Source organism: Leptopilina boulardi, unplaced genomic scaffold (genome assembly GCF_019393585.1).
Source record: "Leptopilina boulardi isolate dan_hultmark-lab unplaced genomic scaffold, ZJU_Lbou_2.1 LbouV2_213, whole genome shotgun sequence".
Lineage (NCBI taxonomy): Eukaryota > Metazoa > Arthropoda > Insecta > Hymenoptera > Figitidae > Leptopilina > Leptopilina boulardi.
The window spans coordinates 2,747,462-2,764,709 of NW_026137767.1; the positions used below are offsets into that span (position 1 = coordinate 2,747,462).

The following is a 17,248-nucleotide window of genomic DNA, read 5'->3' on the forward strand; positions in this document are numbered from 1 at the left end:
AAACGATTTTTGAAAAAATGTCCGTATCAATGCCACGTAGGGCACGAAAAAATTTTACGCGTAAATGCGTTAATGCCAACGAAGGGGTTAATTAATTCTTGTCAAAATTATATTCCAAACACCAGTGAATGAACACTTGGAGCCAGTGAATGAACATGATGTATCAGTAAATGAACACTCGTTATTTTTAGATCATTTGCTATTTCAAATATTTTAAAAATTTAAAAAGATTTATTCTATATGACCTTTTAAACAAAGAAGTGAGATCAAATATAATCTTTAAAATATTTTCGATACTTATAGGTCAGATAGTGGCCATTTTTAATGTTAAAGTAAAACTTTTGGGGTTACTAAAACAGCGTAAATGAAATATATATATTGAAATGTAATTCGTAAATCTATTTCAAACTAAATGTAATTAAAATGTATTAGAAGTTCAAAACATTAACTCTCAAGTAATTAATGTGGAAAGGTGAAAAATATACACTTAAGAAAATAGACAACCTCGTGTTGAATGAAAGTATATTTGATAATAAAAAAATGAAACAAATTGGGTTTAGAGACTCTTGTGGTCCTTCTCTTTTGCTCGCTCGACGAGATCTGTACACTTCTCAAGCACACACTACCTTTCTTACACGGACACTCAACCGGAAGTCATTTCATAAAACAAAGGGCGCGCATTTCAAAAACATCTTAATATAATAATGAAAATTCTAACATTCGGCCAACCTTTCTAAGGCTTGTCCTCAAGCCGTCGTACATTTTAAATCTTTTATCAAAATAATTCGTAGGTACACAAATCTCTTAGACGAAATTACAGTCTTATTTAAATCACTAGAATATCAAAATATATATTATTTTTCGTAAACTCTTTTTACATAAACTCACTTTTCGAATACAATCATAGAATTCGTTTTAACGCAAAGAACAATAAAATATTTCTTATTTAAGTTAAACATTAGATTTACACATAATCATGAAAATATGCAGGTTTTCGCACCTGGCGTTTAGGTCGCATATTTTGAGAAGATACATATATTCGTTTTGCGCAATAATTGGGTCTGGATCACCTTCGGGATCACAGAAATCAGTTAAAGGAATTTCTTCCTCGTCACTCGACACACTTTTTAAGCGCGCATTTTGTTTTATGAAATGACTTCCGGTTGAGTGTCCGTGTAAGAAAGGTAGTGTGTGCGTGAGAAGTGTACAGATCCCGTCGAGCGAGCAAACGAGAAGGACCACAAGAGTCTCTAAACCCAATTTGTTTCATTTTTTTATTATCAAATATACTTTCATTCAACACGAATTAACATCCCAATTTTTCTCTTCTCGAGCCCATGATGCTGCCCGTAATGGAGCCAAAATTGTTTGGTGAGTACGTTCCGCTTGCCCATTGTCTTGTGGGTGACGGCTCGAATTAAATGTCAGTTTAATTCCCTGTTTTTCGCAGAACTCACGAAATTTTTCGGAGGTGAAACTAGTACCTCGATTACAAATTACACGAATCGGTGCTCCAAATTGGTCTAAGACTTTAGTCAAAAATTTAATCGTCAGAACGGTTTCCGTTGATTTCCATCAATTTGGAAAAATAAAGAGGGGCATTCATTTATCTGAAAATTGCTCGAGTTTTCCCAGTAAAATCCGGAGTAATGAAGGCCGTTTTAGGGGTCATCCATAAAGCATGTAATACATTTTTTCGATATTTTAACCCCCCCCTCTCCCCCTTGTGATGTTTTTTCCATTTACGATTAACATGTAGTGTGATATTTTCTAACCCCCCCTTCCCCTAAAGCATCACATGCTTCATGGATGGCCCCTTATGACGGGTTTACGGTTTGAGCCGAAGTTGCAAATATCCATTAGAAAGATCAAAAATTGCGAAAATATTTGCTTCAGAAACGATCTCAAGATACTCGTCGAGATTTGGCAATGGATATTGAATTCTCATAGTTTGACTATTCAAACGACGACTATCAGAAACTACGCGTGCTTCTCCATATTTCTTTCGTATTACAATGACAGGACTAGAATATGTTGACGTTGTATCGGTGGCAAACCCAGCTTTCTTCCAAACAGAAAAAGTATTTCGCATGATTTCGCGTTTCTCATGCGTCGCGCGATTCCGTTTTGAACAAATCGGTATGGAGCCTGGTTTCTCTATAATATCCATCTCCAATAAGGTCGTACAACCTAATTCAAACAAATTTTTTGCAATACAATGTCGAAATTCATTTATTAAATTTATTAAAACTTCACGTTGATTTTCGGTAATTTTATCTCCAGTAATCACTTCGCTAGGTAATACTGGGACACCTCCCGTTCATATAATGCTTATTGAAACTGCAATGCAATATAAGTCTTATTCAAATTTTCGTGCCATATAAGTCTTATTGAAAGTTCAGTGCTATATGGCAAGAAATTTTAGCCCTTTTTCCTGGTAATGTATTACTCTTTGCTTTAATTATTATTTTTATCTATGATCTAATTTGTAATTAAAACTTTTGTTTACATAGACTGGACTAAAGAATACGCAGTAAATAAATTTAAAAATTTAAAAGAAACTTTCATGAGAAGATGTTTATTCGAATCAAAAAATGAACCTAAGAAATCATGGCCACTCGAGGAATCATTTTTATTTTTGAATCTTAGGTTGGATCCTTCTTTGTAAGTAATTGTACAAGTATTACAATGAGGTAATTTATTGAGATAGTTATTTATAAAACCGTTTTCACAACTTGTGTTCTAAAAAGGATTTAAATATATCTCCTTCTTGTTCTTCGACACTATTCAGGAAGCAATGTACCACAGGTAAACATAATTTTTTGGTTTATTTTTCAAGAACCATAAATTTTTTAAAACTTATTTTTAAAAATACTCGGACACATGAATGACTTACTAATTTATGGATATTAACGTTTTTGTACTATTAATAAATTATTATGCTTCTTCCTATGTCAAAAATTTAGATTACAGTTTTTGCTAATATAAATTATATAGAAATGATACTCGATTTCTTTTAAATTTTTACAAAAAAACATTGCTCGATAAGAATAATTGGGAATGTTGGTGTATATTTTTTTAATAAAATTATAGAACTATAAAATAATACTTTTTTGGCAAAACATGTCATATTTTACAAAATGTTTTTAAATCTTGAGAATTGAGAATTTTCAATTTAATAATTACTGATGTACTCAGTTTTCTAAAAATTACTTGGTTTTGTTATCGATTTTGATAGTCTTTTATGCTCCCTACTTAAAATCCCTGTGTAAGATCTTGTACAATTTCCTGTACAGGATCAGCAACTGAACTTGTACAAGTTCTGACCAGTTCCTGTACAGGAAAAAGCATACGAATTTGGAACAAGTTCATGTGTGAGATCTTGTACAAGAAAGATACTTGTACAAGAAAATGTTCATGTACAATTTCATGTATAAGTACTTGTACATGAACACGTCCATGTTCTTGCACATGTTAATTCATGTTTTTATTTACTAAAAAATTAAAAATAGTTCTTACCATGCATGAGTTATAAATCTTAGTAGTTAAAAATTATCAAAATCTCAAATTTTATTAAAAAAAAATTTACAACTATACATGTGCAAGAACATGAACGTGTTCATGTACAAGTACTTATACATAAAATTGTACAAAATCATGTACATTTTCTTGTACAAGATCTTGCACCAGGTCTTGTACAAGATCTCACACATGAACTTGTTTCAAATTCGTGTGCATTTTCCTGTACAGGAACTGGTCAGAACTTGTACAAGTTCAGTTGCTGATTTTGTACAGGAAATTGTACAAGATCTTATACAGGGATTTTCAGTAGGGCTTAAAGTACATTATTCCAAAATACTTAATTAAAGTTTTAAATATTATTTTCTTCCTTAAGTTTGGAAAAATTTATTTGTAAATGAGGTCAATTCAGATATTGTGGAATCATGAAATTAAATCGGATTCTTTTTAGAATATTGTAAAACTTTTTAAATTGACTAAAACCTGGTTGCCCAAAATTAGATGACTTATTATTGATTCTAAATCTCTTCTCTCAGGTAATAGAATGAAGTTGGATGGCAACCCCGAGAATCGGTTTCTAATCCAATGCAAGCCTCCTCTGTCACATTTGTCACCTACTAATAACGTGCATGTAGAAGATCGACAAATTGATGCTGAAAACGTTAGTGATTCTAATTTTTCTGATGAATTCGCAAGTGACGAGTGCGACAGCGATGAATCTCATTCCGAAGAGGATTCAACCCAGCAGGTTTTAACATTCAGTATGTTGTAGAAAATGAAACGGAAGAGAAAGAGAAATCGAGAGCATAGAGTTGATCCATTGTGGCAAGGAAGAAGTGTGTTTGGTATAGTGGATTATTTTTTATTTATCTTTTTTTTATTAATTATTAGGAAACAGAAAGTATGAATAATTGATGTTTATGATGTATTTTGTAGGTGCTTACGCGAGTTTGGTATGTGAGATGGCATTATGCAATCATGTAATGTTCCGCAAATACACCAGGATGAGTGTAACTTCATTTGAAAAACTGCTTCTTAAAGTTGGTAATCAACTTGTTAGTACACCGACCAGACCGGATATTTTAAAGCCTTCAGAAAAATTAATAGTCACTCTAAGGTAATTGAGACTGCTTATATTCAAGATAAATAAGAAAATTCATGAGTTGACATATTATTCTTAATTACTAATTTCATAGAGCTATTATTTATTTGATTTGATGGCAGATATCTTGCAACAGGAGAATCGTTTACGTCTCTTACCTTTCAATTTAGAATGGGTATTACAACAATTCAAAAGCTGGTTCAGGAAAGCATGAAAATTTTATGGAAAACTCTCCAACCAGATGTGTTGAAATTTCCTTCCACTGAGGAAGAGTGGATGAAAATAATAAAAGACTTCGATGATTTGTGGCAGTTTCCAAACTGCTTTGGAGCTATGGATGGAAAGCACATTATGATGCAAGTAAATATTCTTGAATTGTAAAAAAAAATTTTTATACATAATTTTTATACGCATTCACAGTACTAAATATTCTTTATATTATTCCTTTTTTTCGTAAGGCGCAACCAAACACTGGCTCAGATTGTTACAACTACAAAGAATTTCACAGCATTATACTATTAGCAATGTGTGATGCAACGTATAATTTTACTTACGTAGACGTGGGTGGCAAAGGAAGACAGAGCGATAGTGGCGTTTTGAAAAATACAGATTTATATGAAAAACTCGCAAATGACTCATTGAATCTACCTCCAGCATCTTTTCTTCATGATAATGGACCAAGAGTTCCTCAAGTTTTTCTGGGAGATGCAGCTTTTAGTAACACCGATTATTGTCTGTGCCCATTTAAAGGGGCAGGAAAAGGAAATCTTGAAAAGGATAAAATGATATTTAATTACAGGCGAGAAGAGCAATTGAGAATGCGTTTGGAATATTAGTTGCTCTATGGAGAATATTTAGAGGACTAATAACAGTAGGATTAGTTATGATATCTATAAGTCTATAAGTGATATATAAATATATATATATATATAAATGATATAAGTCTATAACTCTAAAAATTATTTTATTGATTTCCTTGTTTTAGATTGAGCCCATTTGTCTTAAAAATATATACGCTAAAAATTTAGAAAATGTGTTCTCAAAATTATTAAGACAATACTACTTTTCAAGTTCAAAATTTCATGGCGCAAAATAAAAAAATTCTAATTCTCCAGAAACTGTTTGATTTTTTGTGTATAAAAAAATTATTTTGAATTCAGGCCTCGAACCAATTTTAAGAAACGACAAAAATTCACTTCATTTGCATCACATTACGGGCGAATTTGACACCAAACTTTTTAAAAACATTAAAAATAATTTAAATGTTAATTTACAGAAATTTTTTCTGAAAATTGGTATCCAGAGGTTCTTGGGGTCGCTGATTACGAATTTAACTTTAGTTTTTCAAAGTTCAACTGTGAGATATAGTATGGCGTACGTTTTTTAAAAAAAAATCAATGTTTTTTCCGAAAAAATATGTTTTTTGGGTTTTTTTGGGAATCAGTAATTACTAATTTGAAGTATTATTTAAAAAATTTTTAATATTCAAAATGGCGGTTTCAATATGGAGGACAATTTTTTGAAAAATCATTGTATTTTTTTAAAAAATAAGGTTTCTGATTATTTTTGAAGTCACTGATTACCAATCTAAAATCAGATTCTTAAAATTATGAAAAATTAAAAAGGGCCACCTCAATAACCCTAAGATGCTTATTTTTACGAAAATCCAATATTTCTGCAAATAGAACAATATTTTTGTCACAATTCATCCGCCATATTGGATTCGCTAATTTGAATCTTGAAAAACTAACATCGAATTCGTAATAAGCGACCCGGAAAACTCCGAGTACCAATTTTTAAACAAATTCTAGCAAATTTTTAAAATATTGTCGGTCATCTTGAATTTTGAAAAACTAACATCGGATTCGTAATCAGCGACCCCTAAAACCCATGAGTACTAATTATAAAACAAATACAAACGATTTTTGAAAAAATGTCCGTATCAATGCCACGTAGGGCACGAAAAAATTTTACGCGTAAATGCGTTAATGCCAACGAAGGGGTTAATTAATTCTTGTCAAAATTATATTCCAAACACCAGTGAATGAACACTTGGGGCCAGTGAATGAACATGATGTATCAGTGAATGAACACTCGTTATTTTTAGATCATTTGCTACTTCAAATATTTTAAAAATTTAAAAAGATTTATTCTATATGACCTTTTAAACAAAGAAGTGAGATCAAATATAATCTTTAAAATATTTTCGATACTTATAGGTCAGATAGTGGCCATTTTTAATGTTAAAGTAAAACTTTTGGGGTTAATAAAACAGCGTAAATGAAATATATATATTGAAATGTAATTCGTAAATCTATTTCAAACTAAATGTAATTAAAATGTATTAGAAGTTCAAAACATTAACTCTCAAGTAATTAATGTGGAAAGGTGAAAAATATACACTTAAGAAAATAGACAACCTCGTGTTGAATGAAAGTATATTTGATAATAAAAAAATGAAACAAATTGGGTTTAGAGACTCTTGTGGTCCTTCTCGTTTGCTCGCTCGACGAGATCTGTACACTTCTCAAGCACACACTACCTTTCTTACACGGACACTCAACCGGAAGTCATTTCATAAAACAAAGGGCGCGCATTTCAAAAACATCTTAATATAATAATGAAAATTCTAACATTCGGCCAACCTTTCTAAGGCTTGTCCTCAAGCCGTCGTACATTTTAAATCTTTTATCAAAATAATTCGTAGGTACACAAATCTCTTAGACGAAATTACAGTCTTATTTAAATTACTAGAATATCAATATATATATATATATTATTTTTCGTAAACTCATCTTACATAAAATCACTTTTCGAATACAATATTTTAACCCCCCCCTCTCCCTTGTGATGCTTTTTCCATTTACGATTAACATGTAGTGTGATATTTTGCTAACCCCCCCTACCCCCTAAAGCATCAAATGCTTTATGGATTGCCCCTTATGACGGGCTTTCGGTTTGAGCGGAAGTTGCAAATATCCATTAGAAAGATCAAAAATTGCGAAAATATTTGCTTCAGAAACGATCTCAAGATACTCGTCGAGATTTGGCAATGGATATTAAATTCTCACAGTTTGACTATTCAAACGACGACTATCAGAAACTACGCGTGCTTCTCCATTTTTCTTTCGTATTACAAAGACAGGACTAGAATATGTCGACGTTGTATCAGTGGCAATCCCAGCTTTCTTCGAAACAGAAAAAGTATTTCGCATGATTTCGCGTTCTTCATGCGTCGCGCGATTCCGTTTTGAACAAATCGGTATGGAGCCTGGTTTATCTATAATATCCATCTCCAATAAGGTCGTACAACCTAATTCAAACAAATTTTTTGCCATACAATGTCGAAATTTATTTAGTAAATTTATTAAAACTTCACGTTGATTTTCGGTAATTTTATCTCCAGTAATCACTTCGCTAGGTAATACTGCGACACCTCCCGTTCATATAATGCTTATTGAAACTGCAATGCAATATAAGTCTTATTCAAATTTTCGTGCCATATAAGTCTTATTGAAAGTTCAGTGCTATATAATTCTTATTCAATACAATTATTGTATTGCACGGAAACTTGAATAAGAATTATATAGCACTGAACTTTCAATAAGACTTATATGGCACGAAAATTTGAATAAGACTTATATTGCATTTTCTATTTTTAACTTATGACTCATCAATTAAATAAAACCTTATTTTAATACTATTTATTTTATTGATTTTTTTTAAATATATATATTTTTATATTTTTGCGAATATTATTTTATTCTAAAAATAAATAATTGCAAATCATAAAAGAAATTTTATATTTATTTATTTTATCAAATAGAGTAATTCCCTAGATAAATTACTAGAAAAAGACTCCAGATGTCACACCTTATCGCCCAAGAAAGTGATATATTCAAAATCGCATAAAAGAAATTTGTTTATATTAAATTGTTATTTTTGTGTTTATAATAGCGACAAAAATATGTAAGTATAAAATAATTAATTATTAAGGAATTACATTAAAGATATTGCTTATTTTCAAATAAGTGCATATATATATTTATTATAAAAATTTATTTTGTATAATTATTATTATTTATATTTTTTTAAAAAAATTATTTCTTTTCATAATTATACAATGTACATGCTATTTATAAAACATTAATAAAAAAAAATATTATAATTTGTTTTAATTAAAATCGAATAAATTTTTTATGTCCAAATTTTCCTCTTCGATATCAGGAAAATCAATGGGTCCGTTTAAAATCATCCTAATCAAATTTGCATCATCATCATGCTCTGGGAAATTAGGAGGTGCAGGAGGAGGAATTATTTCATTTTGAGGAACAATTTCCAAAAAGAAAAAATCTGGTGCTCCTGGTCTTTGGTGTGGTCTTGCAAACCTACATCTTAAATATGGATATGCTGGTGAATCCATGATTTGGATGACTTTATTTGAGACGCATGAAAATCCCCTAAACTTCATATAGCAGAAATGCCATTTGACAGAAATTTATATAACAGAAATTTTATTGGACAGAATATTTACATGGCAGACAATTCATATAACAGACTTTTCATTGGACAGACGTTTGATTGGACATAATTTTTATCGAACAGAAATGTCACTTAACAGAAATTTTATCTGACAGAATTTCCATTCAACAGAACATAAGTATAGCAGAACTCTCATTGGATAGAATATTTACACGGCAGACGATTCATATAACAGACTTTTCATTGGGCAGACGTTTGATTGGACAGAATTTTTATCGAACAGAAATGTTACTTAACAGAAATTTTATCTGACAGAATTTCCATTCAACAGAACATAAGTATAGCAGAACTCTAATTGGTCATAATTTAACTTTTGCATCATACATTCTCATTCCTGCTTTATTTTTAACTTGTCGGTAAAGTAGACGTAGAGGTCAGTAGTTGCTATTTCTTTCTCGCCCCAAAGTTTGAATATTAAATAATAAAACTAATATTTTATTTCATTATTATTGATAATGAATACCTAATAATTATAAGTAAATAAAATATTAGTTTTATTATTTAATATTCAAACTTTGGGGCGAGAAAGAAATAGCAACTACTGACCTCTACGTCTACTTTACCGACAAGTTAAAAATATAGCAGGGATGAGAATGTATGATGCAAAAGTTAAATTATGACCAATTAGAGTTCTGCTATACTTATGTTCTGTTGAATGGAAATTCTGTCAGATAAAATTTCTGTTAAGTAACATTTCTGTTCGATAAAAATTCTGTCCAATCAAACGTCTGCCCAATGAAAAGTCTGTTATATGAATCGTCTGCCGTGTAAATATTCTATCCTATGAGAGTTCTGCTATACTTATGTTCTGTTGAATGGAAATTCTGTCAGATAAAATTTCTGTTAAGTAACATTTCTGTTCGATAAAAATTCTGTCCAATCAAACGTCTGTCCAATGAAAAGTCTGTTATATGAATTGTCTGCCATGTAAATATTCTGTCCAATAAAATTTCTGTTATATAAATTTCTGTCAAATGGCATTTCTGCTATATGAAGTTTAGGGGATTTTCATGCGTCTCCTTTATTTGTTGTATCATGAATAGAAATATGGAGAGCCTTAAAGGCCCACCGGCATCTCCAACATTTTCCGGGCTTTTTAACAGAAATAAACCAGGGCAACCTCTTTCGCCACGCATGGGTGAATTCGTTAAAAGGAAATGTGTGTGATAATTAACTCCCTGCGGATTCTCGGGAACATTTCCTCTTAAAAAACAGTTGTGGCATCGCCAAGTTATATTTTCATCATTTGTCGAAAGCCATATGTCTGCTGTAAGACAGACATATATGGGGGTACTTCGCTTTCGAACAAATCCAGTAATTCCTTAAAAAAAAATAAAAGAAAAAATTGTCACACACATATATATATATATCCTTTTATATATATATACATGTCCATGCATGCACATACACATATGCGTACATACGTGAGCAACAAATATATTTATATTTATATATTTTTTTTATTTTAATATGTTATTTAATGCATGTATACACATACACATATATGTATACACAAGTATCAACATATCAATTTTATTTTCAGATAACCTAAACTCGGATAAAAGAAGAAGAAAAGGACAAGACCGACGGATAATGATAAACCATAGAATCCTAGAGGTTAAATATAGACAAAATATATATACATATTCATTTTTAACAATTTAATACAATTTATTAATATATATATATATATATATATATATATACATATTTTATATCAAAATTGATAAAAAAAGAAAGCTAAAAGGGAAGAAGAAAAATGACAGAGGACGATGAAATACTTACAACAGGAAGTCCGACAATTGAAAAATCGTCTCCCTTCCTCCATTCATCTCTACCGATAAATTCATGAGGAGTACCTCTAGCGAATTCATCAATATTCATCATTTTTAATTATAATTTATTTTATAACTGATAAATAAATATTGATTTAGAATCATTTGTTTACTTTTTGTTTACACAAAACACTTGACTAGTCATAGATTTCCTATATCGACAGGTTGCACGATCTGAAGTAGAAAGATTTTCTTAAGCCGATTCTGCAATAATCTTATTTTATAGATAAGGTATTCAATTCTGTTTATTCATATGTATTTTACTGATGTTATATTTATAATTGAGTATAATAAAGCTGTTAATTATTAATGTTATATAAATTTTATATACATATTCTTTTTAAGGTGCTTTCATAATTTAAATTTCCCTTTTTTTTAGGTGTTTTCATATTAATAAAATTTTAAATTAATTTGTTAATTGTATTTGATCTTTATGAACTACCTTTTGTTGATTATTATCAATTCTTTTAATTTTAACATTATATTTACCAATTAATTCAATTATTTCATAAGGACCTTCGAAAAATGGGTCGAATTTTTTATCATTTCTAACGCTTATTTTCAGGTTAACCAGATCTCCTAATTTATAATTTACAGGATGAACATCTCTATCATAATAATGTTTATTTTTTCTTTTAGACATTTCTAAATATTCATGAGCTAATTTTTGAACATTGTCTAATTTCAAGAAAAGTTCTTGCAGGTATTGCATATACGTTTTATCTGCTAATTCTTGTGGAAATTTTGAAGGTATGATAGCTTCTTTTCTAAAAACTAAGGTATAAGGTGCGAATCCCGTTGATTCATGGACAGCTGTATTATAAGAAAATACTGCAAATCTTAAATGTTTATCCCATGTTTGGGCGTTTCCAAATTGTCTGAGGTATTGAACTAAGTCTGGATGACTTCGTTCTAATGATCCTAGCGATTGAGGATGATATGCTGTTGATTCAATTTTTTCAATGTTAAAAATTTTACAAAACAATTTCATGACCTTGCTTATAAAATTTTTTCCTTGGTCGCTATGAATTATTTTTGGGCAACCATATCTAGATATAAATTGTTCAGCAAGAGCATGAGCAATTGTTACAGAGTCAATATTCTTTAACGGAATAGCATCTGCGTATTTTGAAAATACGCATTGAATAGTTAATATATATCTGTTTTCTCGGGGAGTAATTGGTAAAGGTCCAACTATATCTATTTGAATTTTTTCAAAAGGTTCTTTAGGGGTATCAGTGATCCTCATTGGTTGTTTCGTTCTTAAATTTATAATTTTATTTCTTTGACAATTTTTGCAGGATTTAATAAAATTTTGTGTTACGGACGGATTTCCGTAACTTTTACTTTTTTTTGCTAAATATTATTCATTAGAAATAATAAATGTTATTAAAATATCGTAAACATTCTTCCCAATTATACACCTATAACATGAACAACACAAACACATTCACCTATTAAGTTTCGGGAACTAGAATATGTAAATAATACTTCTAAATAATTCAATTAATATTTATAATTTCATTTTTTTACTATTTTATTTAATTTCTAAATCAAAGGTTATTTCGCAAATGAGTTCAGATTGTTGAACTTCAAATTGCGAAATAATTTAAACTAAATTGCCAGTCGATTTCGCAAATTGTGGGACTTACACTGTATAGAAGTTGCCACATTATTCTGGAAAATGAGGAAACATATAAAGTATAAAAGTAAATCAGGTGGTTGAACCGATCACGCCACTAGTAAAATGCAAGTTTGCCAAAACTTGCATGGAGACAACGAGGTGTTGATTGCAAAATCAACCCTCCCATCTCCTAAAAATCGCATACCAACAGGGCGTGATCGTTGCCACCAAATTATTGTTCAACGAGTCTTAAATTGTATTTCCCGCAGAGCGGATGTGTTTCCCGCAAAAAGGCGGATGAATATAAAGTTTAACTCCCACTAAGAGTGGTAGAGAATATTATTTGTTCCCCGCAGTAAGGGTTGAAATTCGTCAAGTTTGTGTATAAAAATACAAGTGAAATTTTCCACAATCTGTGAAATCGATCATTATATAAAAGTTCATAAATTTAAAAAGAAGAGTAAATTAATTATCAAATACAAAGTGCTATAAATGTTAAAAGTGCAAGTTACGATTAAATTCAGAAAGTGTTTTATTTTTGTTTATAACAGCAATTGTTTTTATTTCAAAACTAACTGTTTGGAAAATTCAGGTTTGGTGAACCCAAACTTCTGAATTTTTAATAGGCAGACTTTGAAAATAAAAATAATTGTCGCAAGTCAATAAATATTAAAGGTTAAATCAAAAGGAATTTATTAGAGAACAGAGGAAGAAAGGATATACTTCCGCATGTTCGTGAATCATATATATATATGTATAAAATACGAAGTTCAAATATCAAACGTTGAAAAGTAATAAGATATTTTTCAGTATCTTTATTTTATTATTATTCTGGTGAGTCGCATTAATATTACATATATTAATTAAAACAGATATATATTCTAAAAACGAGAAACATACATTATTATACACAGACCACACATACAGTTTGTTTTCTTTTATTGAGAGTTTTTCTTTTATTAGATCTTTTTGTTTCGCATTAATATTACATATATTAATTAAAACATATATATATTCTAAAAACGAGAAACATACATTATTATACACAGACCACACATACAATTTGTTTTCTTTTATTGAGAGTTTTTCTTTTATTAGATCTTTTTGTTTCTTTGTCATTTATAATAAATGACATCTTTTTGTGAGACTTGATTTTTTTTAATCAAGTAGCTTAAAGTAAATGTTAATCAAATTGTAAATCTTTTCTAACTAAAACCAATTGGGGAGCTGTATGTAAATTGTTTGGGGGTTGAATGAATAAATGTAATCTTATTTTATATCAATTCAACTCTTGATTTATTTAATCACCTTTATACGTATTTATCTCATTTCTTTCTTTATAATCATTTTCGATAAAATACCGTCTACCCGGGGGTGTTGAATGGATAACACTCTGAACAACAGTCCACTACCTTTTTCTAATTTGCTTAGCGAAGAGCTATAACGCTTTCCGAATAAGCGGAAATGTTAAGTAATAAAAATTAGTGTTATTTCTAATCTTATTATTTTTCTTCAAAATTATTTTACTTTATTTTATTTTATTTTTGTTAATTAACATCCGTCTTTAACATTTTGAATTTCGATTTTCATATTAGGCCAAAAATATATTGATCGAATTCGAGAATATGTTTTTGAGACTCCCTTGTGACTTCCTACTGTAGATTCATGAAATTCTTTAATAATTAATTTATGTTTTTCAGGGTCAGGAAATTTTATTTCCCCTGAACAAATCATAATTTTGATTTGTGAATCAGAGAAATGTTGACATAACATTTTCTCTATAGAAAACCATGAAATTTCATCTAGATCATTCCCCGTTTTCGAAATTCTAGCAAATGTTACATTTAATTGAAGCATTGCACTGTTTCAAGCTAAAATAGTATTAGAAATTTTATTTAAATAATTTTTTCCATTAAATTTTTCTTTTACAATTACATGAAATATTAAGCGATTTCCTTGAGCAAGAACGACCACATTTCCAACCTTAAAATCATCGTTTTTTATTGTTTTTGGGTCTAATAGTTCTTTCTCAATCAATTCTCTACTAATATTTGATTCGAAAACACAATCTTCAGACACAAAATGAACTATATGACCTTTTCCTATAGTTAGCTTGTCTTTACTATAAATTAGGCAAGCATTATCAATCTGAAACACAGTTCCCAGAACGTGATCAAGTTGATTATTATTCAAAGACATGTTATTAAAAGAATGGGCATAACTACCACATTGGCCAAGGGAAAATTCCGCAACGGGAACATTTTCTATGCGTGCACTTTCCATAGTTAATTGATCAACTAAATTATTTTCAAGGTTCCGATGACATGTATCTGTGTCCTGAGAAAATTTTCCATGGTCAAGATCAAAATTTAATTTCTCAGTCCTCAGAACGTCACATGAACCAAAAATACTTTGATCAGCAGAGCCCTGTATTGGAAATTCATTTAATCGAAAAGCATTTTCGATTAATATATTGATACTTAAAGTATCTGAGGTCATTTGTTCATTGTCAATTTTTTTAATCGGATTTCTTGATAAGGCATCAGCATTAGCATTAATTTTACCAGGTTTATACACAATTTTGTAGTCGTACTCGCTCAATTTAATTCGCCATCTGGCTAATCTAGACACAAGATCTTTTAAACCATGTAACGAAACTAATGGTCTGTGATCCGTTACAAGTAAAAATTCTCTACCAAATAGATAAGGGCGGAAATACTTAACACAATAAACCATTGCTAGAAATTCTTTTTCAATAGTGGAATAATTAATCTCTGCCTTTTGCAAAACCCTGGAAGCAAATGCTATTGGAAGATCCATTCCAATAGGAGCCTGACTCAAAACGCCACCAATTGCAAAGTGAGAAGCATCAGTAGTTAATACAAAAGGTTTTGAAAAATCAGGATATTGTAGGATAGGAGGTAAACAAATTCTATCTCTTAATGTTTCAAATGCTTGTTGGTGTAAACTAGTCCACAAAAAGGCTACATCCTTTTTTAATAATATTGTTAATGGTTTTGCTAATTTAGAATAATCACTAATAAATCTTCGATAATAACCAGAAAGGCCAAGAAGGGCATTCTAGTATATTGATAATGACCAAAGGGAGTACTAAATGCAGTTTTTGCCTGAGTTTCAGGATCAAGAGGAATTTGATGAAAACCTAAAGCCAAATCCAAAACAGAAATATTTAGCTCCTCCACATTCATCAATAATATCAATTATACTTGGTATTGGATAAGCATCTCCGACTGTAATCTCATTTAATTTTCGATAATCAATAACCATTCTCCAACGTTTGTTACCTTTGGAGTCTGGTTTTTTGGAACAATCCACAAGGGCGAATTGTATGGTGCTACGGAAGGTTTAAGTATGTCTGTTAAAATTAAATTATTTGTTTGTTTAATTATCTCTTCCTTATGAATTGGAGGATATCTATATTGTTTAACATAAATTGGTTTATCAGTTGTTGTAACTATTTAATGTTTCAAAACATTAGTGGAACCCAATTTATCACCAGGTAAATAAAATTGATTTGGAAATTCATTAAATATTTTAATTAAACTTTCTTTTTCTTCATCATTTAATCCATCCAAATTTAAATTTTCCATCAACAAGGCCATTCTGTTAGCATGAATTTTTATATCATCATTTGTTTCTTTGAATTCTGACCTTGGTGCTGAACAATCTAAAGGAAAAGAGAACTCCTCCAATTCAATTATGGGAATAGCCAATTCAACCTTTCCATTAGTGGAATTCATCATAAATAACTTAATTACATTATTTTTGTTTGTCACTAATACTTCTCCTGCATAAATTCCAGGTCCACAGGGAATTCTTGGAATATATCCTTCTGTCAAATCAGTTTTTTTAATAGGCAATTCAACTAAAGTTTTAGATCGAGGAGGTAATTAAATTTTTTTATTTTCTTTAAATGGAATATCAACATTATTAATTTTTATATAATTGTCGATAAAATTCAATGTAGTTTTATGTTGTTTAAGAAAGCTTATTCCAAGGATTCCCTGAAACTTAATTGGAAAACTAGATTGGACAACTTGAAATAAGGTTTCAACCCCATGGATATTTTCTATTACTTCCCCTAAAGTTTTAGTCAATGTTGGATTAATTCCTACTAAATTAAACACTTTAGTTCTATTAATAACTAAATGTTCATTTAAAGTGTCAATTTTTATTAAATTTACTGAAGAGCCAGTATCCACTAAAAAATTAGCTTTACTATTAACAAAAGAGAAGTTCTCCAAATCTATTGTAGGGACTTGTCCTCTTCCTTCAAATCCATAGATTTGGAGGACGACTCGGATTGAAGAGAACTTTTCGAACTCTGGATCAGCAATTCTCTCACTTGCTGATCCCAAGTTGAGTTTTTTGAGGAATTATCATTTTGTTTATTTTTAATATTTATTTCTTTTTTTACTCCCCCCCGAATAGTTGAATGAGATAACCTTTTTTTCATGTCTTTGTTTTAAGAAGCATCTGTCAGTATTATGATTAGGCCTAAAACAATATTCTCATTTTCTGCCTTCTTTTTCCTCCTTTTCTAACCTTTTATTTAATTTAAAGCAATCTTTTTTAAAATGCCCTGGTTTATGACAAAAATGGCAT

At 30.0% G+C, this 17,248-nt stretch overlaps 1 protein-coding gene across 1 annotated transcript; it reads left to right on the top strand.

Annotated features, from left to right (window-relative positions):
• The first annotated feature begins 4,076 nt into the window (after positions 1-4,076).
• Positions 4,077-5,485, top strand: LOC127278950 (uncharacterized). The gene is made up of 4 exons (XM_051300925.1): positions 4,077-4,364; positions 4,456-4,636; positions 4,744-4,981; positions 5,080-5,485. The coding sequence occupies exons 1-4, from the start codon at positions 4,295-4,297 to the stop codon at positions 5,455-5,457; spliced, it is 867 nt and encodes a 288-aa protein (XP_051156882.1). The 5' UTR covers positions 4,077-4,294; the 3' UTR covers positions 5,458-5,485.
• Positions 5,486-17,248: the final 11,763 nt, after the last annotated feature.